This window comes from Heterodontus francisci, chromosome 2, assembly GCF_036365525.1.
Source record: "Heterodontus francisci isolate sHetFra1 chromosome 2, sHetFra1.hap1, whole genome shotgun sequence".
Lineage (NCBI taxonomy): Eukaryota > Metazoa > Chordata > Chondrichthyes > Heterodontiformes > Heterodontidae > Heterodontus > Heterodontus francisci.
In genome coordinates this window covers 86,359,818-86,386,909 of record NC_090372.1, presented here as the reverse complement: position 1 = coordinate 86,386,909, position 27,092 = coordinate 86,359,818, and the positions used below count along the sequence as shown (strand labels likewise).

The 27,092-nt window shown below is 43.1% G+C and overlaps 1 protein-coding gene across 11 annotated transcripts in view; it reads right to left on the bottom strand.

Annotated features, from left to right (window-relative positions):
* Positions 1-27,092, bottom strand: part of thrb (thyroid hormone receptor beta) — a 308,544-nt gene that overhangs the window by 66,075 nt on the left and 215,377 nt on the right. Inside the window, exon 2 of one of the 11 annotated variants that reach the window (XM_068060096.1) lies at positions 4,519-4,736. The exons of the other annotated variants lie outside the window; for them this stretch is intronic. Coding sequence (XP_067916197.1) covers positions 4,519-4,558 — 40 coding nt within the window. The 5' untranslated portion in view covers positions 4,559-4,736. The remainder of the gene's footprint in view (positions 1-4,518; positions 4,737-27,092) is intronic. 11 annotated transcript variants of the gene reach the window in all.

Below are 27,092 nucleotides of genomic sequence, written 5' to 3'. Positions count from 1 at the left end.
TTAAAGCAGATATTACTCTAGATGCTGCCAGTGATAAATATTTTAAAGCTCTCTTAGCTAGTGCAATTGTCATGTTCTTGGGTTTATATACTAGACATTTTTTCAGGGTCAGCGTCATTAGCCATTCCTGTAACAGTCATGCTCTTATTGTCTTTTCTTCACCTACTTTTGCAGTTTTACTACTGAATGCTTTGGTGAATCATTTATTGTTGCTTTGCACTTCTCCAGTGCCTTTGACAGGATCCAGTCGACTGCACTTCTCCACAAGTTAGCATCATACAATATTCTTATCAAAGCTGTTATCTTGGCTATCAAGATTCCACTCAAATCATGCCTTCTTGCTATAGATGATTAGGGTTCCCCAGGGCTCTGTTCCTTCTTCGCATCAATGCCCCTCTCACTCATCGTTCAACACAATTCACTCTGTTGATGATTTTGTTCCAAATGCATCAACTTCCTTCAGATTGCATACTCTTTGTGCTCAGAATCACCATCCTCTGTGCAATGGTTGAATTATTATAACGATATTGGGCAATGAAAACCTCCTTTCTTTCAGGTCTTCAAAAGCACCTTTTTAAAAATTGTTTCTCAAGTCTAACTTACAGCTCCCAACTCTTCTATCTTTGATGACTCCTCCCTGAGTGTTTTTTTCATTCTTCAACCTCATTGGTCTCACTGTTTCTTCTGACCTTTCAGACATGACATGCAGTAAAGGAACATGCTTGGGAGGAAAAAGGTGACTATGGTTCCCAATGCTCTGGGTCTGTTGTGTACTAATTTATGCAATCACAGATTCAGTCCACTGTGCCTATACTGATACTTTGAAGCAGTTATCCAATTAATCCCACTCCCCTGCCCTTTCCCCATATCCTTGTATTTTTTCCCCTTAAAGTAATTATCCAATTTCTTTTTGAAGGTTATTATCAAATGCACACTTTCAGGGACTGTATTCCAAATTATAACAACTCGCTGCATAAAAAAATTTCTCACCTTGTGTCTGGTTCTTCTGCCAATTACCTTAAAATTGATAGAGGATTGATTGCTTGATTAGTCAACAACTCCATGATCATTGTAGCATGTGACAACCAGGATAGTAGAAGGCCAACGAGCTGGGCGTCGGTCTTTTTCCATCTAGCAATTCTCCTGTTCCTGACCTCAAATGGAACTCCCATATCTCCTCCATTGCTAAAGTTGTCTTCTAGAAGCTCAGTTTCCTCTTTTGTACAAACATTGCTTTAATCCACAACAACTCTTAATTATTTATAAAGCCAAATTCACCGAAGACTTAAATATTGCTTCCATATCCAGGACTTGTTTGGAAGCTCCCTTACACTACTGGACAGGGCACAAAATAAAAACTGGCTATTTGACAGGTGATCGTTTTTCACTTCTTTCAATTCATCAATTTCCATTGCAACCTTTTTTCCCTTTGATACTACAATAGTCAGTGCTGACTTTTGTTCCTTCCAGATTGCAAATCCCCACTACATTCAAGACTCATTGAATACTTTCTTACTCCCAAGTTTTGCATTACCAAATCACTACTTTTTATTTACTTTGTTCTCTCTTTTACCTCATTCAACCTTGTGTATGTCCTGGTACTTTGCTTCTCAATTTAATGAAAAAGCTCTAGCCTGTACACAGCTAAGTGATCCAACAATTCAAACAGATTGACACAAACATGTCTGAAATAGAAATGACATCAAAGGATAAGGAAAGAAATTTAATCTTCACAGTGTGGTTACGAATGCAAGTGTTGAGTCAGATTTTCATCCTTTATGTTGTGACTAATTAGGCCAAATATATTGAAAATGCTTTGGCTTCAGCTATTAGTTCAGAAACATACATCTTTGTCCAGTAATTACAACATACAGTAAGAAGACCCTTTTGAATTTAATTGTACAATTACTTTAGTACAAATTAGTTGTACTATACTAAAACCGTATATTTTCATGAGTTTGTAATATTATCAAGAAGGTAATATATGACTGAATTTTGATCAGTTAGCCTGTTACAGAAAGCAAGTTACTTTATGGTACACTATTGCAGAAACCTTGACATTACTTGGCAACTTGAGTGCCTCTACTTTCCCAATTCCACCAGAATACACAAAAAAGTGGATTGCTTCAAGATTTCACATTAAAGCAGTTTCAAAACCCAAGCACGAACTTGGGTGCCACACATTTGACAAATCTACACAAACAGCAGGAGATTCACAGCCACTTCAGCTGTAGTTCTAAGTATGTAGGACGAAATGCAAGATTAAAAATAAATCTAAAAATGGACTATACCTTTTCTCGGAGAGAAAGATGGTGACTGTTCTTGACAAAAAACATCTTTACCATCATCAAAATATTCAGCCTGGCAAAAGCGGTTCATACTTGTGTTCATGTTACAATACTCGCTCTCGAACTCGTTTCCAGGGTAACTGGAAGGCTGATTCACAATCCAGGTCTGGTCCATGCAAATGTTACTGCTGTGAGGAGCCTGAACATTATAACTGCTATAAACCTGGTTGTCTTCTCTATACATGCAATAATCTGGTAGCTGCATGTAGCAATCAGTGTCGACTGATACTTGTGTCTCGCACATCTCTTGCACCCAGTAGCTCATTTTACTTTACTTAGGTTTCTACAATGTTATACGGTGCTTTCAATGCAAACTGAGGGGATCAATTATCTTATAAAAAATATCACCATGGGAAAAATTGTCAATTTAAAAAATATAAATTTTACACATTTAAGTGAACGCATACCACCCTAAGTGCTAAAATCTGATGTATATACAGGTGCTTTGAACACTCCCCCTCAAAGAATTAAACAAATGAGGAAGGAGATTGATGACAGCCAAAGGCCTTAATCTGTGGCAGGGTCCAACTCTTGTGGCGGACAGACAGACAGTCAGGTAGACAACCTCCAGACAGCAAGCTCAAACTGGAAAAACATTGTCTGATATAATTTGTCAGACACAAACTTTTCTCAAAATAAATCCAATACCCAAAATCAAACTATCAAAATAAAATGTCTATGAATAAATATGAATTTAAAAGTTTCCAGTTCATCTTGTATTAAAAGTAATGAGGTAGTGAACATTTAAATCAATAATTAATTCTATACAATGCAATAGGTTATTTTTTAAATAAGCCAATTAGAGTTTGTGACTATGCAACCATCATTTTAATCCACTTTTATTAGCAATATTGATTATGTTTTAGACTATTAAGCTGTACTGTAAGTGAGCTTAGAAACTAATTATTTTAAAAGTGTGCCAGCAGTCTCATAGTCTGCTCCACCAAACTCATGATCAATCTACTGGCTAAAAACAATTAAACTTATTTTTAATTTTAAAAATTCTGAATAAATAGACTTGTCCAGTCAGGAACCAAATTATAAAGATGAATCAAAAGCATGTATAATTGATCACATACTTGTAAAAATTAATTATTAGCTGTATTGATTATTTTAGAGTATTAGCCTTATGGCAAGTTAAATCAACAATAGTGATTAAACTAAGCAGCCCCCAGCAGACCTTGAGCAGATAAAGATGTGTCTTCAATCAAACTAAAAAAAATTAAAACATTTCAGATTTCAAATAAATACAGAATTATTTAAACTTTAATATCTGATCAGTTTTAAGATCGTTGGGTCTATGAGACCCTCAGATGGAGGTGTACAGTAAAATAAAGGAACTTTTTAATCTTTTCCTTTAATGTGTAACTTTGCATTGCATTCAGGTACATACTTGGGAAATGTACACAAATTCCATTTAGACAGCAGGAACTGGCCATTGGCCCCATCAAGAATTTAAGAGGGGTAAGAACTATAATAGCACTGAAACACTTCACACTTAAACACTACAAAAAAGTGAAAAGCTCATTGTTAAGTTATATTGAAACATTTCATGGGATTGTACAGTTCTAATAAAGATCTAATGCAAAAAAAATATTTTTAAAGAAAATCATTACATAAAGAGACAGGCAATAAGACTTTAAAGCGATCGAGTCTAACATCTGTTGGTTCTGGGGCACTCTGAGGTAAAGAGTGACTAAATCTGCAGGAATCCTGTGATTATACCAGTTTAACTTTTTTATGAGGTGAAACCCTACATAACGCTTTAATCTTTTCTCTGTCTGACATAAGTCTTTATATGAAGTGATGTTCAGTTGAACATTCGTCTGCCAGTTAATTTCTAAAAAAAAAGTCTAGCAGATTTTTAAAAATAAGTTGTTTGTTTTGATAAACGCCAGCGAGGGTATTGCTTTCGTTAGGCTGTAGCTTGAATATGGACAATCTTTTAAGAACTTGCAAGTTGTGAATTACAAAGCAATGTACACTAGGTACAAAAAACAAATTAAGGTGCAATATCTGTGCTTTGGAGATTTCTCGTGTTATTTGCATAACTAAATAAGAATTTACATTTTAAAAAGTGCTTTTGATACACTATTCCTACCAAATAAAAATTATAACAGCTTTGCCTCACAAAATTTATTTCTGTAAAGTTTTAATATTTGCAAATTACCTTTTTCAGCAACATTTTCATTTGTAGTGAGTAGTCCCATTGAAGGCAAGAGGAATTCATTACTTCTGTTATCATTAACCCCAGTAAGGATTTCAGGTGATGTAAACAGCACAGTGCAATTTCTGCAGTCACTCTGGTCCTTTGCTCCACTCGTCTTGCCAAATGTACCTTTTTCCAGTTTCCCAAATATGTTTGGATGATGCCTGTGGTATTTCCAACTGTGGAAGGTTTTAGGTGCAGCAACAGCAGAAAATGTTTTGGAATTACTTTTTCAGGAAGTACACATGAATGGCATGAACAAAAACGCATTAAGCCTGGGCATCCTTGACAGTAGTTGCTGTCAATATACGGTTCTGGTACAACTGCCTTTTGCTTGCATCTCAGCATTGAAAAACTGGTTTGCCTGGTTATGATGAATTGCCTCATTCTACTTTTGGGGAAAAAAAATCATTACTAGCCTATGCTTTCTTTCGGGCCTTTCCATGTACATTTCTGCATCTTCTGAAGTCCCTGCACTACAATGAATGCTCAGAACCATACTTTCGCCGAATTTATTGCCCAGCTTAAATGATCACTTGGGGACTTTGGGTTCAAAGCTGGCCATGTACAAATTTCAGAGACTCGGGACACAACACAACATGGACTCAACCTTAACTGACTTTGTCCTTATCACATACTGTCTTAAGACACACCTGGTTACATCACTGTGACATCTTCTGGAATCATTCAGTAGTTCCTGCATTTCTCTCCTGCTACTTTAATGTGGAGACAAAGAACCTCAAATGTAATGATAAAGTAGTTACGAAACAAGATACATTATACTATATAAGGAAACACATTTAAAGTTGTGACTAAGAAAAAAATGAGTGTTACTAAGATATGACATAGTAAATGAACAAAATAGTCTTCAGTCACAAATTCCTACATCAATTTTAAAATAACATCCCAAAACAAAAAGTTATTTCAAACCATTGTATGAAACCAGTGTAGAGATTGATTTAAAAAAGTCTTTTAAATCGTTTGGTAAAGCACACTTATTTAACACATTGAATGAAAATGGAAAATCAAGATGAAAGATGAGGAAACAAAATGCGATTTATTTTCCCATTATGTCAAACAGATAAAAGTGGACATAACCATTAGGGAAACAGCAACCTTAAGAATCTGTAAAAAAGTTACAAAAGACAAATTTTATTTCTAATCTTCCCTCCACCACAGAAACATTGTTAAGATTTTATAGAGTTTTTTTATTTAGAGTCATAACGGCACAGATGGAGGCCAATCGCCCCTTCCAGTCCATGCCAGCTCTCTGCAAAGCAGTCTAATCAATACTATTATAAAAGCAAAATACTGCGGATGCTGGAAATCTGAAACAAAAACAAGAAATGCTGGATTCACTCAGCAGGTCTGGCAGCATCTGTGGAAAGAGAAGCAGAGTTAACGTTTCGGGTCAGTGACCCTTCTTCGGAAGGGTCACTGACCCGAAACGTTAACTAAGAAGGGTCACTGACCCGAAACGTTAACTCTGCTTCTCTTTCCACAGATGCTGCCAGACCTGCTGAGTGAATCCAGCATTTCTTGTTTTTGTAATCAATACTATTCCCTGGCTCTATCCCCATAGTCCTGTAAGTGTATTTCTCTCAAGTGCCCATCCAATTTCCTTTTGAAATCATTCACCGTCTCCACGTCCACCCTCGTGGGCGGCGAGTTCCAGGTCATTACCACTCGCTGGGTTAAAAACTTCTTCCTCACATCCCCCTGTATCTCTTGCCCAAAACCTTAAATCTGAGTTCCCTCGTCCTTGTAACATTAGCTAATGGGAATAGATTTTCTTTGTCTACCCTATCCTGTCAGAATCTTGTACACCTCTATCAAATCTCCCCTCAATCTCCTTTGCTCCAAGGAAAACAACCCCAGCTTCTCCAAGCTAACCTTGTAGTTAAAATCCCCCATTCCTTCAACCATTCTGATAAATCTTTTCTGTACCCCCTCAAGGACCCTCTCATCCTTCCAAAAGTGTGGTGATCAGAACTGGACACAATACTCTAGTTATGACCTAACCAGATCTTTATAATGGTTCAGCATAACCTCTCAGCTTTTGTACTCATACCTCTATTTATGAAGCCCATGATCCCATATGCTTTGCTAACCACTTTGTCAATATATCCTGTCACCTTTAAAGATCTATTCACATGAACCCCCAAGCCCCTCAGTCCCTGTATACTCTTTAGAACTGAATCATTAAGACTATATTGCCTCTTCCCATCTCTTTTGCCAAAATGTATCACCTCACATTTCTCTGTATTAAATTTCATCTGCCGTGTTTCTGCCCATTCTGCTAGCCTGTCCTGTTGCAGTTGATTGCTATCATCTTCACTGTCTGCCACACCTCCAAATTTTGTTCCATCAGCAAATTTTGAAATTTTACTCTGTATTCCAATATCCAAGTAATTTATGTAGATCAAAAAAAGCAGTGGTCCTAGCACTGAACCTTGGGGAACGCCACTGTCCATCATCCTCCAGTCTGAAAAACAACCAGTTAGCACAACTCGCTGTTTTTTGTCCTTAAGCCATTTCTTTATCCAAGCTGACACTGACCTTCCTATTTCATGAGCCTCAATTTTGGTAACCAGACTTTTATGTGGTACTTCGTCAAACGCTTTCCTAAAATTCATATACTTTAAAATCTATTTACTTGTCGCAATCTCTGTTATTGTATTACTTGGTCTCCATAAAGTCCTCAAATGATCATTTACCTCAGATACTGAAGCAGTCCATGTAGAAATGCAACAAGACCTGGACAATATCCAAGTCTGGGCTGATAAGTGGCAAGTAACATTCGCGCCACACAAGTGCCAGGCAATGACCATCTCCAACAAGAGAGAATCTAACCATCTCCCCTTGACATTACCATCACTGAATCCTGCACTATCAATATCCTAGGGGCTATCATTGACCAGAAACTGAACTGGAGTAGCCATATAAATACCGTGGCTACAAGAGCAGGTCAGAGGCTAGGAATCCTGCAGCGAGTAACTCATCTCCTGATTCCCCAAAGCCTGTCCACCATCTACAAGGCACAAGTCAGGAGTGTGATGGAATACTCTCCACTTGCCTGGATGAGTGCAGCTCCAACAACACTCAAGAAGCTCGACACCATCCAGGACAAAGCAGCCCGTTTGATTGGCATCCACAAACATTCACTCCCTCCACCACCGACATTCAGTGGCAGCAGTGTGTACCATCTACAAGATGCACTGCAGCAACGCACCAAGGCTCCTTAAACAGCACCTTCCAAACCTGCGACCTCTACCAACTAGAAGGACAAGGGCAGCAAATGTATGGGAATACCACCACCTGCAAGTTTCCTTCCAAGTCACACATCATCCTGACTTGGAACTATATCGCCGTTCCTTCACTGTCGCTGGGTCAAAATCCTGGAACTCCCTTCCTAACAGCACTGTGGGTGTACCTACCCGACATGGACTGCAGCGGTTCAAGAAGGCAGCTCACCACCACCTTCTCAGGACAATTAGGGAATGGCAATAAATGCTGGCCTAGCCACCGACGCTCACATCCCATGAATGAATTAAAAAAAAAAATTGTTACCTGTTTTGCACAAGGACAAATCAGACTTAAGCAAAAATACTTCCACAGACTGAAACGAAGTGGGCTAGAAATTTGTTTCAGACCACTTTTGGGCACAGAATGATCGATATGCTCGGACCACACATCAGAAGCCAGAGTTCCAACTGTAACTTGGGGCAGGATTTTGGGTTGAGATCCCAACATCGGGGTCAAATGACGGGGCCCGACCCCGCACTGTGTGGGAAACAGTCACTTGGCACTGATTTTCCGAGTTGGCAAATTAGTGGCCAGAGGGCGGGCTCAATGTCCAATTAAGGACGGTGGGTGGACTTTCAAAGCTGGAAGGCCAATAGGAGGCCCTTCAGCTTGGAAAAGGCAGCAGCCTGCAGTTCAGTTAAGAGAGAGGGAGGACGCCTCCATCTTAAGGCAACGTCTCTCCAACTTTTAACACTTTTAAATTAAAAAATGGACTCAGCAACTGGGCCACCATTGTGCAGCTGCAGCTGTGGCCTTGTAGGTGGGGACAGCCTCAAAGCCTGCCTGGAGCGCTGGTCGCCTGGTCTGCCAGAGGCTGCCTCCAGGCAGCTGGCCAAGTGTCCGATGACTCGAGGGGGCAAGAGGTGCGCGGGGGTGGAGGGCGGGTCATGGGCCTGCAGCCCAAATTGGCTATCTGCTGCTTGTGGGTGCGTAGCCCATTCGATTCCCCCCCATCCCCCCTCTGTGAAAATGGCCTGGGGCAGGACTATGCTGGCAAACCAGCACACTGACTGGTTGCACCTCCCCCCATATGGGGCGAAAATTCAGCCCTTGTGCTCGGACTTTATCAACATATTTCCGGCATGCTATGGATGCCATTTGGACATTCAGAAGTAGCTCAGCAACCTGAAATGAATGGGTTTGGGCCAGCAGCCTCACAGGCAGCAGTCTGCAGGTAAGTCTTGGAGTGGGGGCTGGTACAGGCAAGAAAACGAGAGTGGGGGCTAGCACTGCCTGCTGTTGGCATGCAAGAATACCGTGGAACTGGAAGGAGCACTCCTATTTCCCCATGCTGTCCCCCTCACCACCATCTCACATGAAGATAATTTCAAAAGAAAATACCTTTTGGTGGGGTCCTTCAGCGAAAGGATCGTTGGATAGGCCGCAGAAGAACCCAAAAACCCAACTGGAGCATGCCCAGCAAATGCTGGTCCCAGTCCTAAAGAATCTTTTGGAAAATGCATTAGGCTCCTCATGAACATATGCAAAGAGCCTGTTGGAGGCTGCCATCTGGGAAGCCTGAATACTGCCTGACCCAATATGGTGCCAGACGTATTCAGGTGCCCTTGGTGCATTGGAGATAGCACCTGGAAATTGTTGCTTCCCCCCCCCACCCCCCAGTTCTATGCCATAAAACAGCGCAGCGGGATCCAATTTCTTGCTCAAAAGTGTTGGGAAAACAGGAATAGGTGGCAAACTCAGCTAACGGCTATCAAAGCAACCAAAAGCCTGTAAATAATTGCAGCAATGGCCAAATCGTTTTTAGATATATTAGGAATAAGGAGGCTATAATGGACTACAGAATGCTGCTAAAAGATTCTGAGGGCAAATTCAGCTGGCTCCCAGGCCAATGACAGTGGTTTTAAATGCCGACTTTGGATGACTCTTCACTCAGGAGACTATGCTCAATTACATGCACGTACAGTTGACACTAAAGTTGAAAGTGTCAAAGTAGATGCAAATATGATCCTGGAATGAACAAGCAATGCCAAAACAGATCGTGTTGTTGTCCTTATGGCATTCACCCAAGGATGCTCAAGGAAATGGGAGCTGTGCTAAGTGAGCCCTTGCTTATAAATTTAATAACTCCCTCGGGTCAAGGACAGAATTTTAACAAACCGACCCACTGGCAGCGGTGGCGGGCGGAGGGGGGAAGTCCAGCAGCGGGTCAGGAACACCATTGTTGCTGAGACAGGCTTTGCTGTGGCTGTTTATCTCAGCCACGATAGCATCATCCTGCCTCCGGGTTTCCCAACCAATCACAGACTGCGGGTGTGATGACGATGCGTACCTGCTAACGGAAGGATTTCCATTTAAAGGGACCCCAGTAGGGGATAGAATATCTGCATTCCAGATTGATTCCTGAGGCTTCATCAACCACAACAATGGAAGTGCAAGAGGACAAGGGTAGTTATAATGGGGGACTTCAATTATCCAAACACAGATAGGGATAATAGTAGTGTAAAGAGCAGTGAGGGGCAAGAGTTCCTAGACTGTGTTCAGGAAAGTTTTCGACAACAGTATGTTGCGAGTCCAACGAGAAAGGAGGCGCTGCTAGACCTGGTTCTTGGGAATGAGGTGGGCCAAGTGGATCAAGTATCAGTAGGAGAGCATTTAGGGGACAGTGATCATTGTATCATAAGGTTTAGGCTGACTATGGAAAAGGACAAAGAACAATCCAGAGTAAGAATAATTAACTGGGGGAAAGACAACTTCAATGGGGTAAGAATGGAACGAGGGTGAATAAATTGGAGTCAAAAGTTGACAGGATAAACAGTAGTCGAACAATGGGCAACCCTCAAAGAAGAGAAAGTTCGGGCACAGTCAAGGTATGTTCCCTCGAAGGGGAAAGGTACGGCGAACAAATCCAGAGCTTCCTGGATGACAAAAGAGGTAGAGGTTAAAATAAAGAAGAAAAAGTGTGCTTATAACAGATGCCAGGTAGAAAATACTATTGAGACCAGGCTGAATATAGAAGGTCCAGAGGGGAAGTGAAAAGGCAAGTAACAGAGTATGAAGAGAGACTGGCAGCCAGCATTAAAGGAAATCCCAAAGTTTTCTATTGACATACAAATAGTAAAAAGGTGGTAAAAGGAGGAGTGGGGCCGATTAGGGACCATAAAGGGGATTTACACATGGAGGCAGAGGGCATAGCTGAGGTATTAAATGAATACTTTGCATCTGTCTTTACCAAGGAAGAAGATGCAACCCAGGCAATGGTGAAACAGGAGATAATTCAGACACTAGAAGGGTTTAAAAGTGATAAAGAGGATGTATTAGATAGGTTGTCTCTACTTAAAATAGAAAAAGCACCAGGACCGGATGAGATGCATCCAAGGATACTGAGAGAAATGAGGGTGGAAATCGTAAAGGCACTGGCCATAATTTTTCAGTCTTCCTTAGACTCGGGGGTGGTGCCAGAGGACTGGAGAATTGCAAACATTACACCCTTGTTCAAAAAAGTGTGTAAAGATAAGCCCAGCAATTACAGGCCAGTCAGTTTAACTTCGGTGGTGGGAAACTTCTAGAAAAATAATTCGGGACCAAATTAATAGTCACATGGACAAATGCGGGTTAATTAAGGAAAGCCAGCATGAATTTCTTAAGGGAAAATCATGTTTAATTAACTTGCTGGAGTTTTTTGAGGAGGTAACAGAGAGGGTTGATGAGGGCAATGCTGCTGATGTCGTGTACATGGACTTTCAAAAGGCTTTTGATACAGTGCCACACAGCAGACATGTGAGCAAGGTTATAGCTCCTGGAATAAAGGTGACAGTAGCAATATGGATACGGAATTGGCTGAGTGACAGGAAACAAAGAGTAGTGGTTAATGGATGTTTTTCAGGCTGGAGGAAGGTTTGTAGTGGAGTTTCCCAGGGGTCAGTGTTGGGTGGAGGAAAGTTAAACAACCAGCTGGAGGAGGTGGCTCCACAAATATCCCCATCTTCAATGGTGGGGGAGCCCAACACATCTCTCTCTCTTGGGAGTCAGGCAGGGCCCCTGCTAAAGTGCGGGGGGGATTTTGACCCAGCGACAGTGAAGGAATGGCAATATAGTTCCAAGTCAGGATGGTGTGTGACTTGGAGGGGAACTTGCAGGTGGTGGAGTTCCCATGCATTTGCTGCCCTTGTCCTTCTAGTTGGTAGAGGTCGCAGGTCGCAGGTTTGGAAGGTGCTGTCTAAGGAGCCTTGGTGCGGTGCTGCAGTGCATCTTGTAGATGGTACACACTGCTGCTACTGTGCGTCGGTGGTGGAGGGAGTGAATGTTTGTAGATGGGGTGCCAATCAAGCAGGCTGCTTTATCCTGGATGGTGTTGAGATTCTTGAGTGTTGTTGGAGCTGCACTCATCCAGGCAAGTGGAGAGTATTCCATCATACTCCTGACTTGTGCCTTGTAGATGGTGGACAGGCTTTGGGAGTCAGGAGGTGAGTTATTCGCCGCAGGATTCCTAGCCTCTGACCTGCTCTTGTAGCCACAGTATTTATATGGCTACTCCAGTTCAGTTTCTTGTCAATGGAAGCCCGTAGGATGTTGATAGTGGGGGATTCAGCAATGGTAATGCCATTGAATGTCAAGGGGAGATGGTTAGATTCTCTCTTGTTGGAGAAGGTCATTGCCTGGTATTTGTGTGGCACAAATATTACTTGCCACTTATCAGCCCAAGCCTGGACATTGTCCAGGTCTTGCTGCATTTCTACACGGATTGCTTTAGTATCTGAGGAGTCACGAATGGTGCTGAACATTGTGCAATCATCAGTGAACATCCCCACTTCTGACCATATGTTTGAAGGAAGGACATTGATGAAGCAGCTGAAGATGGTTGGGCCCAGGACACTACCCTGAGGAACTCCTGCAGTGATTTCCTGGAGCTCAGATGATTGACCTCCAACAACCACAACCATCTTCCTTTGCACTAGGTATGACTCCAGCCAGTGGATATCAGATCAGCACCTGACCTTTTACCTCCTCTCTTCTCACTATCCAAGGCCCTAAACACTCCTTCAAGGTGAAACTGCGATTTACTTATACTTCTTTTAATGTAGTATACTGTATTCGCTGCTCACAATCCGGTCTCCTCTACTTAGAAGAGACTAAACACAGATTAGGTGACCGCTTTGTGAAATACCTCCATTCAGTCCACAAGAATGACCCCGAGTTTCTGTTCGCCTGCCATTTTAATTTACCACCCTGCTCTCATGCCCATATTTCTGTCCTTGGCCTGCTACAGTGTTCCAACAAAGCTCAACGTAAGCTTGAGGAACAGCACTTCATCTTCCGATTAGGCACTTTACAGCCTTCTGGACTCATCACTGAGTTCAACAATTTTAGAGCAGGACGGCTGTTTTAATTTGAATTTTTTTTTTTTTTAAAACATGTCTTAAACCTGTTTTTCATGTTTTTGCTTTTGGACAGAACAGTTCAATATTCTGCCATTAATACACTCTCCGGACTAATGCTTTGTCTTTTACTACAACTATTAGCACTCTCTTTGTCTATTCTGCCCTCTGCCCTATCACACACTTTCCCTTTTGTTCTTCACCCCTCCTCCCCCCTTTCACTCGCTCAAAGCCGATTACATTACTAACTTTTGCCAGTTCTGATGAAAGGTTGCAGACCTGAAACATTAACTCTGCTTCTCTCTCCACAGATGCTGCCAGACCTGCTGAGTGCTTCCAGCAGTTTCTGTTTTTATTTCAGATTTCCAGCATCCGTAGTATTTGGTTTTGTTTTATGGACATGTTTCTAAGTTATGTAAGCTACCTATATCCACTGCCTCTAATCTGTTCAATCCATTGTACCTCACTATTGTCCATGGAAATCAAACCCTCCCTATCTCTCCTCCGATGCACCCAAGCAGCCAGAGGCCAACCCATTCTCACCTCCTATAACCCCTTGTTGTCCCCATCACCTCTCTTGTCATTGTTAAACTGTACTTTCTTTATCATGATTGTTTTTCAAAACTTTTAGTTTGGTATACCAAAGCCTCATGCCAACATTTCGCTGTCATGCTGTATTTGTGGGCCGCCAGTCCTAAAGCGGCATTCTTGCACTCCCAGAATCTCCGATGTCTTCTGCCTCAGCTCTCCTCAGACCACAAGGGTAAACATCTCTTCTGCAAAACACTAGGCAACCCATTTTGTCTCAAAGCGTTAAACCCATTTATTTTATATTCCGTCCCACTCCCTGTTATGCCTCCAGCTGTTCCCTGCTCCAACAATGCTTAACCCAGCTCTCTTCCTCTCCCTATACTTCCTTCCCAGCTCAGCGTCAGGCTCAGGCTCTGCTCCACTCCCTCCTGGTTCTGCCTGTGGCCAAAATAAATATTTACTTAGTTCCTGGCCCAATATTATTTCTCTGGCATCATGCTCCCAGCTGTGCGGCTGTTTTTATACTGCTTCAATATAGCTTTCCCTGGCTTTGTCTTGGACACTATTCCTCTTCCCATGTTCATTTCCCGACCTAATGGCCGGTCCCACATCGTTCTCTCCTGGCTCCAGCTGTGACTGAAAAAATATTTCTCTGCTCCTGCTAACCCCCAAAAATGTTCCCTTAGTTTCTACTGCCCCACTGCCAGCTGTGCATTTTGCTTGTCCCTTCTTCTAAAATGCCTGCCTCATACCCCACTCTTCCCTCCCTTTCTGGCTGGCCTTTGCCTCCACTCTGCTATTGGCACAGAAAGGAATTCCCTGTCCCCTGCTGCCCATGCTCCCACCTCCAAACTCATTTTTGGGTCCTAAGAATAATTCCCTGGCACAGACTAAAACATTTGGCCTTTTGTTGCTGATGTGCCTGTGATGATAATGCAAAGAGATTGCAGCAAATCCTTGTTATATCTGAGCTTTTTGTTTGGTGTTCTTACAGAGGCATTGCCACCCTTAGTGCCAACGGGTACATGTTATTTTCAAATATATATATCCATATATATGTCATATTAAATCTGTATAAATTACGATCAGTAACTGATACTAAATATTCTGAATCAAAACTGTAAGAAGCATGGTCATGCCCAGGAAAGGCATGTTCTATTCATAGCTTTAAACACGGACCGCATTCAGCATAGAATCTTCTGGAACTGAATTTTCCTTTTTTTAAAATGAGCTACAGTGGACATTAAAAGGGCTGCATAAGATGGCTGCCAAGGGCCAGCTGACATTTGCAATTGAATGACCATGAGTGGAGTGCCTCCCTTGAATGGGCATGTGGTCTTACCCAACACTCAATATCTATAGACACCTGGACTCACTGTCTCTGAGCTCGAAACAAGGAGAGCTGTAAGAAACCAGTTAAATCATAAGTAAAGGTGAATGGCCACCATCCCCCACCATTGTGTATCAATGGCTTCGACTTTCAAATCATTCTGGGTGGACAACAGAAGTATTGCTCAGGTGGTCACATGACCGAAACTAAACTGAGATAACAGATCTTATTACTCTTAGCACCAGGGAGCAACTGGTCAGTCAGCAAAACAACAGCTACAGAGAAAGCAGACTAGGCAGTATCATCGTGCCTTATAAGAACTGGAGGCTGTAACATCTTAAGGTCTCCAAGCCTGTTCCTTTCTAAGTCCACCAGTACAGAAAACCACCCTCCTGGTAATGAGACTACACGCAACTAACTTCGTGACCTGCTGAAAATCCACTTCTTCAAGAGAATCCTGCAATGACTTCAATATATGACTCCAGCTATTGAATCCACCTAACTACACTTCAGGAATGAAAATGTCTCCTTCACCATGCCCGCAACGCATGCCTTTTCCCCAAGAAGACCCAAATCATGTAACTTACGAACTAGTCCTTTACTTGTAAAAGTGCATGATTCTTTTAACGGCTTTTTTTCTTGAGTGTGTGCGTGTGAGAGAGAGTGGTAAGTGAGTGATATAGCATGAGACTTTCAGGATGAACATGTGAATAAAAAAGTCCCCTTTATTTAAATCCACAAAAAGCGTGCTGCTGGTTATTCAAATTGGCCATACACTCAGGGATTAAGAAACATAAACATCTTCCTTGTCAAAAACCCACTGATTACAGACAGTAAAGGGAAGGGAACTGGGGTTTCAGTTCTCTCTCAATTCTGTCTGTAACAAGCATCTATTCAATTTATCTTTTGGTACAAAATACTGTAGGATTTCTGAGGAACTAATGAAATCTTCTTGTTTTTCCTTGCAGCACTATTTCTCTTCACAACTCATTCCTCACTTAAGAACCATCCCTTTTATATTTTTCCATAGATGTGAAATTATCTCCTATGGTGAAACCTACTTCGTCCTTGCTGCTCAATTCCACACATCCAAAGATTATTCCTTTAAAGTACGAGTACAGCTTCTAATCATATTCACAATACTTATTATTGGAATGACTCCTCCAAAGTGTTTACAACTTCTGGTGCCATCTTATTGTAAAACAATTCTGAAACCTTTTGATCCAATAATATTGCAGGTTATTTATATGACATTTCAAGACCTTGTTGTCTATGTCAACAGACACCTATACAAAGTTTGATATTTCAATATTATCCATTTGTTTTTGCGCTCGGCATGACGTTGAGCTCTTCTTCCGTCGCCTCCGCCTCCGGGCTCACTTCTTTGACCAGGAGTCCTCCCCCCGACCAGCAGATCCATTCACCCGCCTCCAGCATTCTCCCTCTACCTGGACCCCTCCCCCTGGCCTCTTACCTGCTCTTGATCTCTTCATTGAAAACTGTCGGTGAGACATTGGTCGTCTCAATTTCTCTGCCCCCCTCACTCATTCTAACCTGTCCCCCTCTGAACTTGAGGCACTCCGTTCTCTCAGGTCTAACCCCGACATGGTCATCAAACCTGCAGACAAGGGTGGTGCTGTTGTTGTATGGCGTACCGACCTCTACCTTGCAGAAGCTCAACGCCAACTCACGGACACTTCTTCCTACCTCCCTCTGGACCATGACCCCACCACCGAACATCAAGCCACCATCCAAAGGACTGTCACTGACCTCATCTCCTCTGGAGATCTTCCCTCTACAGCTTCCAACCTCACAGTCCCACAACCCCGGACAGCCCGCTTCTACCTCCTTCCCAAAATCCACAAACGGGACTGTCCCGGCAGACCCATTGTGTCAGCCTGCTCCTGCCCCACTGAACTTATTTCTTCCTATCTAGACTCTATCTTTTCTCCGCTGGTCCAGTCTCTTCCCACCTACATCCGTGACTCTTCTTGTCATTTTGACAATTTCCAGTTTCCTGCTCCCAACCGCCTCCTCTTCACTATGGACGTCCAATCGCTCTACACCTCCATCCCCCACCAGGATGGTTTGAGGGCTCTCCGCTTCTTCCTGGAACAGAGGCCCAACCAGTCCCCATCCACCACCACCCTCCTCCGCCTGGCTGAACTTGTTCTCACATTGAACAACTTCTCCTTCAACTCCATGCACTTCCTTCAAGTAAAAGGTGTCGCTATGAGTACCCGGATGGGTCCTAGTTATGCCTGTCTTTTTGTGGGATATGTCGAGCATTCTTCGTTCCAGTCCTACTCAGGCCCCCTCCCCCAACTCTTTTTCCGGTACATTGATGACTGTATCTGTGCCGTTTCCTGCTCCCGCCCCGAACTGGAAAACTTTATCAACTTTGCTTCCAATTTCCACCCTTCTCTCACCTTTACATGGTCCATCTCTGACACTTCCCTTCCCTTCCTCGACTTCTCTGTCTCCATCTCTGGGGATAGGTTGTCTACTAATATCCATTATAAGCCCACCGACTCCCACAGCTACCTCGACTACACTTCTTCACACCCTACTTCCTGTAAGGACTCCATTCCATTCTCCCAGTTTCTCCGTCTCCGACGCATCTGCTCTGATGATGCTACCTTCCATGACGGTGCTTCTGATATGACCTCCTTTTTCCTCAACCGAGGATTTCCCCCCACTGTGGTTGACAGGGCCCTCAACCGTGTCCGACCCATTCCCTGCACCTCTACCCTCACCCCTTCCCCTCCCTCCCAGAACCGTGACAGGGTTCCCCTTATCCTCACTTTTCACCCCACCAGCCTCCATATCCAAAGGATCATCCTCCGCCATTTTCGCCACCTCCAGCGTGATGCCACTACCAGTCGCATCTTCCCCTCCCTTCCCCTGTCAGCATTCCGAAGGGATCGTTCCCTCCGCGACACCCTGGTCCACTCCTCCCATTACCCCCACCACCTCGTCCCCATCCCAGGGCACCTTCCCCTGCAATCGCAGGAGGTGTAATACCTGCCCATTTACCTCCTCTCTCCTCACTATCCCAGGCCCCAAACACTCCTTACAGGTGAAGCAGCGATTTACTTGTACTTCTTTCAATGTAGTATACTGTATTCGCTGCTCACAGTGTGGTCTCCTCTACATTGGGGAGACCAAGCGCAGACTGGGTGACCGCTTTGCGGAACATCTCTGCTCAGTCCACAAGCAGGATCCTGAGCTTCTGGTTGCTTGCCATTTCAACACTCCCCCCTGCTCTCATGCTCACATCTCTGTCCTGGGATTGCTGCAGTGTTCCAGTGAACATCAACGCAAGCTCGAGGAACAGCATCTCATTTACCGATTAGGCACACTACAGCCTGCCGGACTGAACATTGAGTTCAATAATTTCAGAGCATGACAGCCCCCCATTTTACTTTCATTTTTAGTTATTTTTTTCTTCCTTTTTTTAACATTCTTTTTTACATTTTTTACAATCTTTTTTTTGCATTTATTTCATTTCATCTTAGTTTGTTCAGTTTGCTTACCCACTGTTTTTTTTTCAGGTTTGCACTTGCTGCTGTTCAATATCCAGTGTCTTTACACCTAATCTGTACTAATGCTTTGTCTTTCAACACACCATTAACATATTGTTTGCCTTTGCTCCATGACCTTTTGGGCAGTTATGTGGCCTGGTCCAATCTAGACCTCCTTTGTTATCTCTTGCCCCACCCCCACCTCACTTGCTTATAACCTGTGACTTTTCTAATATTTGTCAGTTCCGATGAAGGGTCACTGACCCGAAACGTTAACTCTGCTTCTCTTTCCACAGATGCTGCCAGACCTGCTGAGTGGTTCCAGCATTTCTTGTTTTTATTTCAGATTTCCAGCATCCGCAGTATTTTGCTTTTATTATCCATTTGTTTCTCTTGCTTACGTAGCTGTAAATACTTCTTGAAATTTGTAAATTTATTTTCTTTTTCAGTTGCTTACATCAGGGGTTGTTAAGCTATTAATATATAACTATATATTATGAGTCTTATCAAATCTATATATCTCTATTAAAAGTCTTGTGTATAGCATGCACTGTACTTTCCCCATCACACTTTGTTGCTATCCCTATTGTTATAAACGACTATATCCTTTGACTCACCATGAGCAACGTTATAAGAGATCCGATTATATTATACGCACATATTTTCATATTTTCTATACTTTGTATAGAACACCACCATTGACAAGTGAACATTCTTCCAAAAAAAAAGTGAAAGGCTGTTATGAATTGCTAATTAACCTCACAATGTGCCATTTTACAGCATTCAGACCTTGTGAGTGTAAAGGTCAGGTCAGCTTAAATACCTTAACAGCGGAGCAATACATTATAAATGAACAGGAATAAGTCATTCAGCCCTCGAGCCTGTTCACCAATTTTATTAGATCATGGTTGATATACAGCTCAGCTCTATATATCTGCCTTTGATATATATCCCTTATTCTCCTAACCTAATAAAAATCTGTCAATCTCAATCTTGAAAATTTAAATTGACCCAGTATCCAGTCTTTTGGGGGAGTGAGTTCCAGATTTCCACTACCCTTTGTGTGAAAAACTGCTTCCTGATTTCACTCCTAAGTGCCCTAGCTTTAATTTTAAGATTATGTCCTCTTGTTCTTGATCCCCTCACCAGAAGGAATAGCTTCTTTATATCTATGCTATCAAATCCTTTGATCATTTTAATTAGATCATCCCTCAACCTTCTAAACTCAAGGGAATACAAGCCAAGTTTAGCAACCTGTCCTCATAATTTAACGCAAGCTATGGGCAAATCATCTGCCCACCCCTAGTATCAAGGAGTGTGCCAGGACAAGCTTCTGGGCTTCCCCTAGAATCCTATCCTTCGTGCCCTTAAAGCTCATGCCTGCTGTGAGCTGGTGTGAGGCCTCCTCAGGTCCCAGGAAGTGCTCCAAAATCCTCACTGCAAGGAGCCTCATTACCTGCATTAAAGCAGCATAAGGTTGTTTGAGGAGCTGAAAATTGGAAAAACACTTGGACAGGTTAGGCATGTATCTGCTGGAATTTAGAAGAGTAAGAGGCGACTTGATTGAAACATATAAGATCCTGAGGGCTCTTGACAGGGTGGATGTGGAAAGGATGTTTCCTCTTGTGGGAGAATCTAGAACTAGGGGTCACTATTTAAAAATAAGGGGTCGCCCATTTAAGACAGAGATGAGGAGAAATGTTTTCTCTCAGAGGGTCATGAGTCTTTGGAATTCTCTTCCTCAAAAGGCAGTGGAAGCAGAGGCTTTGAATATTTTTAAGGCAGAGGTAGATAGATTCTTGATAAGCAAGGGGATGGAAGGTTATCGGGGGTAGGTGGAAATGTGGAGTCATCAGTTCAGCCACGAACGTATTGAATGGTAGAGCAGGCTCGAGGGGCCGAGTGGCCTACTCCTGCTCCTAATTCGTATGCTCCTATGTTCCATTGAGTATTTTAGGGACCTTCTATTCATGATCAGAGTATCATGGTGTTGCTCTGACATTCTGGGCCTTTGTTGGGGCAGACACTGCTGAAATGCCTTTCCACAGTCGAGAATAGGGAGTGTTTCTGTAGCTGCAGGTGCTGGGAGTCCCATTATATTGCACTTCTGAAGGTGGAACAAAGAACCTTGGAAGTAGCTGCCAGGATAAGGGATCTGGTTTTAGTAATTGAAATACTGGAATTAAATTCATAGAAACTGGTCTCCTGGAATCTTGTTTAAACAAACACCAATATCAGCTTTAGTTTTACAAAAAACAGAATCTGCTCGGTTTAAGTTGTCTTTGAAAGCCATTTCAAAGGTATTTCTCTTAGTCTGTTAACCACAAGCTTAATGGCCCATTTCCTGGTCTCTTAGTAGTTAGTGTTAAGGGTGATAGGTTTTGTATAGTGTTATGACCAGGTGAGAAAGGGGTCTAGGGGTTCCCTCTCAGCCTTTGCCTAGTTTGACTGTAACAGGGTTTAATTTTTAAAACACCGTTATTTTAGCTCTCCCTTAGTGAATCCTTGTTCACTGCTCTCCAATTGTAAGGCCAAGAAATCAACCAGACAGCTTTTCTTAGATTTAAACATGAAAGCTGGAAGTTTATTAACCTTAAACTCGAATTCGGTTAATACGAAAACACGACGCGACCATGCAAGCATGCATATGCGATAAACACACACACAGATAGAGACAGAAAAGTAGAAAGAATAAAGGGGAAATGTTCGAGGCAATAGCTGGGATTTATTTAAGGTCCTTTGAGGTCGATGTAGAGTCTTTGATTACCAGTAAGTCTTGCCTTTTCGTTGGGGCCCAGTGCACGCTTTAAAACTTGTTTCGATGTAGGAGTCTTTTCTCTCTTGAGGATTAAGTGACTTCAGTGGATCTGGAAATTTGAGAGAGAGAGAGAACTAGCCAGGCGAGAGACTGTCTTCTTCTAAGTTCAGTTGCAATCTGACCCAAACTGCCCTGTGAGCAGTTCAAAACCAAAAACCTGGGCCAGCAGGTTAGTCATGTGACTAGTTGTTTTAACAAACTCCTGCGTTTGGTAGATTCTCCATCATAGCAGACACCCTGGAATGCTGGCTTTCTTACACATTCAATGTTTGATGATCCAAATCCATTTGGGTTAATGGGAACAGGGAGCTGTTCTATTGTCGCCAGGCACTGTCTCTTAGTATGTAAATGTTTTCCATTCACTGCTGATCTCTTTAAACAAGTCATCTCTTCACTCCAACAACAGTTTAAAATCAATGTTCATATGACGAAATTAACATACCTCATTCGTGGCAGGTGGGAGTCTTCATGACAATAGCATCATTCTGGAGTCTGTATAATTATGATTGAAAGTGGCGTTGGATATTGTTTCTTCCATTCCAAAGTGGAAGGGGTGCACATTCCAATCATTGCTCCTCAATGTTTCAAGTGCCAAGGATTCAGCCACAGAGCAGCAGAGTGCAAGAGTAGTACAAAACCTGTCTCGTGTGGTGGGGTCACACAGCATCCCAGTGCTCCTTGCCAAAGCATGATCCCATTTATGCCAACTTTGAAGGACCGCCACCCAGTGTGTACATGGAACAGCCCCCACTTCAAGGAAGCACAGTACCTGCAAGTCAATAGAAATGATAATGCACTGAAAAACAGTGCAACTTCGTTGGCCCAGCTAACTACAGCTGCTGAACACCAGTTGGTTCTAACAAGCCTGAAAGAGAAAGGGCCAGGAGAAGGATAGCATCACAAAATGTATGCTTAACAAGGCACCCGAGATGATGGCCATGACAGTTGATGTCTTCACCAAGTTGTTAGTGTTGGGTTGCTTGCCATGGTGCTGGAATTCAGCATTGTCACAATGCTGTACCAACTAGACAAAGACAATACTCACCCAAGCAATTAATGGCCTATCAGCCTCTTGAGTGTTATATGTTTGGTTCTGTATGCTGCAACCTTATTGAGTCGACTAGAGAGGTTCTTAGACTGTAGCATAAAAACATTTATTTCATAACAACTATAGACACTCCACACTAGCCTGTGTGTTTCCTTCAATAGCCACACTGTATCTGTTCTCAAGTCTCTCCCACATGATCTCTTACATCAAGGTGGGCAGTAATCTTTACAAAATCTCGATTAACCCTTTCATACCCTTATACTACATTGAGCTGCCTGATAAAACAACTGCAATCACTTTTCACGCATAAGTACTGACTCCTTTAACTCAGGCCAAGCAGGTTTCAGGAAAGGAAGTAGCACACCTTACTTGTAACAACTGTCACAACACACTCTGAGTCTTAAATAAGAAAAGCTTTGGGAAATCCTAAGGTCAGGAAAGACACCAGCAAGCTCCAGGTGTTAGGCGGAGGAATAGCTAGTCAGGGAATAGGAACTTGTAAAAAACGACTAGGCCCAGGAGCTGCATCTTGACCAACCCCAATGTAGGGCAGCTAAAGTTTTAAATTCTGATGTTTTCAGATTTAAAATTTTTTTTAATGCCTGCTGTGCTCTTTATTTACCTATTTGCTTTATCTGTACTTACAGCCTCACTGTCAGCACCGCAGAATTGGGTAGCTCACGACATTAACCACCAGATTTGATCCAGTAGATTTTGGAAAAGGTGCTGCACACTTTTATCAACTGTCTTATCAGTGAACAAACTGAAGTGAACTGATTTCATTTGTAATGTTGACTTCAGCTGCTAAAAACGAGCCACCATTTGGTTCAATTTGTGCTGCTCCTATAACACTTTTTTTTAGTCTTAGAGAAAGAGTGGTAAAGGGGAATGTGGCACATGTAAGGTGGATGCCTCCCACTTTCTACCTCTGTATATGTGAGGCCATCCAAAACTCTGCTGCCTGTGTCCTAAAGTGCACCAAGTCCCAATCACCTATCACCCCTGTACTCACTGACCTACACTGGCTCCTGGTTAAGCAATGCCTCTATTTTAAAATTTTCATCCTTGTTTTCAAATCCCTCCATGGCCTCGCCCTTCGTACCTCTGTAATCTCCTCCAGTCCCACAACCCTCTGAGATATCTTCACTTCTCCAATTCTGGCCTCTTGAGCTTTCCTCCTCCACCATTGTGTAGGAACTAAAGGGTTAACTCCTGCCATGTCTTAGCTGTTGGATGAATCTATGTAAATTACGGCCTGATAAAACTCACATGATGCTAGATTTTTTAAAGTAGAATGATTTTAAGTGACGCTGCAATTATGCTCGGGAATAGTTATACTTTGTATATATATCAATGTATTAGATTAGAACTAAGTTATGGACGTTGTGCTTAGAACCTTTCAGTGCAGCAGCTTTTTCGGGAGCAGCGTGTGAGCGAGTGAGCAGCTGGGAAAGTCAGTTTGAAAGTAAATTTAATTTCCTTTTGTTTTTCGGCGGAGGCCAGGGGGCTGCTGGGTAAGTAAAACACTATATATTTGGGCGGTTTAAAATAACTTTCCTTTCAGTGCAGCAGCTTTTTCGGGAGCAGCGTGTGAGCGAGTGAGCAGCTGGGAAAGTCAGTTTGAAAGTAAATTTAATTTCCTTTTGTTTTTCGGCGGAGGCCAGGGGGCTGCTGGGTAAGTAAAACACTATATATTTGGGCGGTTTCTGAACCCGAGACATCACACTTGTAGTGTCTCCCACCCGCCCTCCTCCTCTAACCAAAAAAAAAAAGGACTCGGTGGGGTGTTTATAAGGTAAGGCTTTTTCGATTTCTCTGGTTTTATTGTGATTGGTAAAAACTTTTCGTTCCTTTTTCATTTAACTAAGTTTAAACTTAAGATTAAAAATGGCAGGAGATCTCAGACCCGTATCATGCTCCTCTTGCTCAATGTGGGAGCTCAGGGACATGGCTGATGACCCTGGCTCCTTCACGTGCAGGAAGTGTGTCCAGCTGCAGCTCTTGTTAGACCGCATGACGGCTCTCGAGCTGCGGATGGACTCACTTTGGAGCATGCGCGATGCTGAGGAGGTCGTGGATAGCACGTTTAGTGAATTGGTCACACCGCAGATTAGGATTGCTGAGGGAGAAAGGGAATGGGTGACCAAAAGGCAGAGAAAGAGCAGGAAGGCAGCGCAGGAGTCCCCTGCGGTCATCTCCCTCCAAAACAAGTATACCGTTTTGGATACTGTTGAGGGAGATGGCTCACCAGGGGAAGGCAGCAGTAGCCAGGTCCATGGCACCGTGGCTGGCTCTGCTGCTCAGAAGGGCGGGAAAAAGAGTGGAAGGGCTATAGTCGTAGGGGATTCGATTGTAAGGGGAGTAGATAGGCGGTTCTGTGGTCGAAAACGAGGCTCCCGAATGGTATGTTGCCTCCCAGGTGCACGGGTCAGGGACGTCTCAGATCGGCTGCAGAACATTCTAAAGGGGGAGGGTGAACAGCCAGTTGTCATTGTGCACATAGGCACTAATGATATAGGTAAAAAACGGGATGAGGTCCTACAAGCAGAGTTTAGGGAGTTAGGAGCCAAGTTAAAAAAGTAGGACCTCAGAGGTAGTAATCTCAGGATTACTACCAGTGCCACGTGATAGTCAGAGTAAAAATGAAAGAATAGTCAGGATGAATGCGTGGCTTGAGAGATGGTGCAGGAAGGAGGGGTTCAGATTTTTGGGACATTGGGACCGGTTCTGGGGGAGGTGGGACTATTACAAATTGGACGGTCTACACCTGGGCCGGACTGGAACCAATGTCCTTGGAGGTGCTTTTGCTAACGCTGTTGGGGAGGGTTTAAACTAATGTGGCAGGGGGATGGGAAGCAATTGAAGTCAGTTGACAGTGAGGAGGTAGTAACAAAAGCCTGTAAGAAACTACTGAGACTTGGTTGAGGGAAGGGCATGATTGGCAACTAAATATCCCAGGATATCGATGCTTCAGGCGGGATAGAGAGGGAGGTAAAAGGGGTGGAGGAGTTGCATTACTGGTCAAAGAGGATATCACAGCTGTGCTGAAGGAGGGCACTATGGAGGACTCGAGCAGTGAGGCAATATGGACAGAACTCAGAAATAGGAAGGGTGCGGTAACAATGTTGGGGCTGTACTACAGGCCTCCCAACAGCGAGCGTGAGATAGAGGTACAAATATGTAAACAGATTATGGAAAGATGTAGGAGCAACAGGGTGGTGGTGATAGGAGATTTTAATTTTCCCAACATTGACTGGGATTCGCTTAATGTTAGAGGTCCAGATGGAGCAGAATTTGTAAGGAGCATCCAGGAGGGTTTTCCAGAGCAGTATGTAAATAGTCCAACTCGGGAAGGGGCCATACTGGACCTGGTGTTGGGGAATGAGCCCGGCCAGGTTGTTGAAGTTTCAGTAGGGGACTACTTTGGGAATAGTGATCACAATTCCGTAAGCTTTAAAATACTCATGGACAAAGACGAGAGTGGTCCTAAAGGAAGAGTGCTAAATTGGGGGAAGGCCAACTATACCAAAATTCGGCAGGAGCTGGGAAATGTAGATTGGGAGCAGCTGTTTGAAGGTAAATCCACATGTGATATGTGGGAGGCTTTTAAAGAGAGGTTGATTAGCGTGCAGGAGAGACATGTTCCTGTGAAAATGAGGGATAGAAATGGCAAGATTAGGGAACCATGGATGACAGGTGAAATTGTGAGACTAGCTAAGAGGAAAAAGGAAGCATACATAAGGTCTAGGCGGCTGATGAAAGACGAAGCTTTGAAAGAATATCGGGAATGTAGGACCAATCTGAAACGAGGAATTAAGAGGGCTAAAAGGGGTCATGAAATATCTTTAGCAAACAGGGTTAAGGAAAATCCCAAAGCCTTTTATTCATATATAAGGAGAAAGAGGGTATCTAGAGAAAGGATTGGCCCACTAAAGGACAAAGGAGGAATGTTATGCTTGGACTCAGAGAAAATGGGTGAGATTCTAAACGAGTACTTTGCATCGGTATTCACCGAGGAGAGGGACATGACGGATGTTGAGGTTAGGAACAGATGTTTGATTACTCTAGGTCAAGTCGGCATAAGGAGGGAGGAAGTGTTGGGTATTCTAAAGGGCATTAAGGTGGACAAGTCCCCAGGTCCGGATGGGATCTATCCCAGGTTACTGAGGGAAGCGAGAGAGGAAATAGCTGGGGCCTTAACAGATATCTTTGCAGCATCCTTAAACACGGGTGAGGTCCCGGAGGACTGGAGAATTGCTAATGTTGTCCCCTTGTTTAAGAAGGGTAGCAGGGATAATCCAGGTAATTATAGACCGGTGAGCCTGACGTCAGTGGTAGGGAAGCTGCTGGAGAAGATACTGAGGGATAGGATCTATTCCCATTTGGAAGAAAATGGGCTCATCAGTGATAGGCAACATGGTTTTGTGCAGGGAAGGTCATGTCTTACCAACTTAATAGAATTCTTTGAGGAAGTGACAAAGTTGATTGATGACGGAAGGGCTGTCGATGTCATATACATGGACTTCAGTAAGGCGTTTGATAAGGTTCCCCATGGCAGGCTGATGGAGAAAGTGAAGGCGCTTGGGGTCCAAGGTGTACTAGCTAGATGGATAAAGAACTGGCTGGGCAACAGGAGACAGAG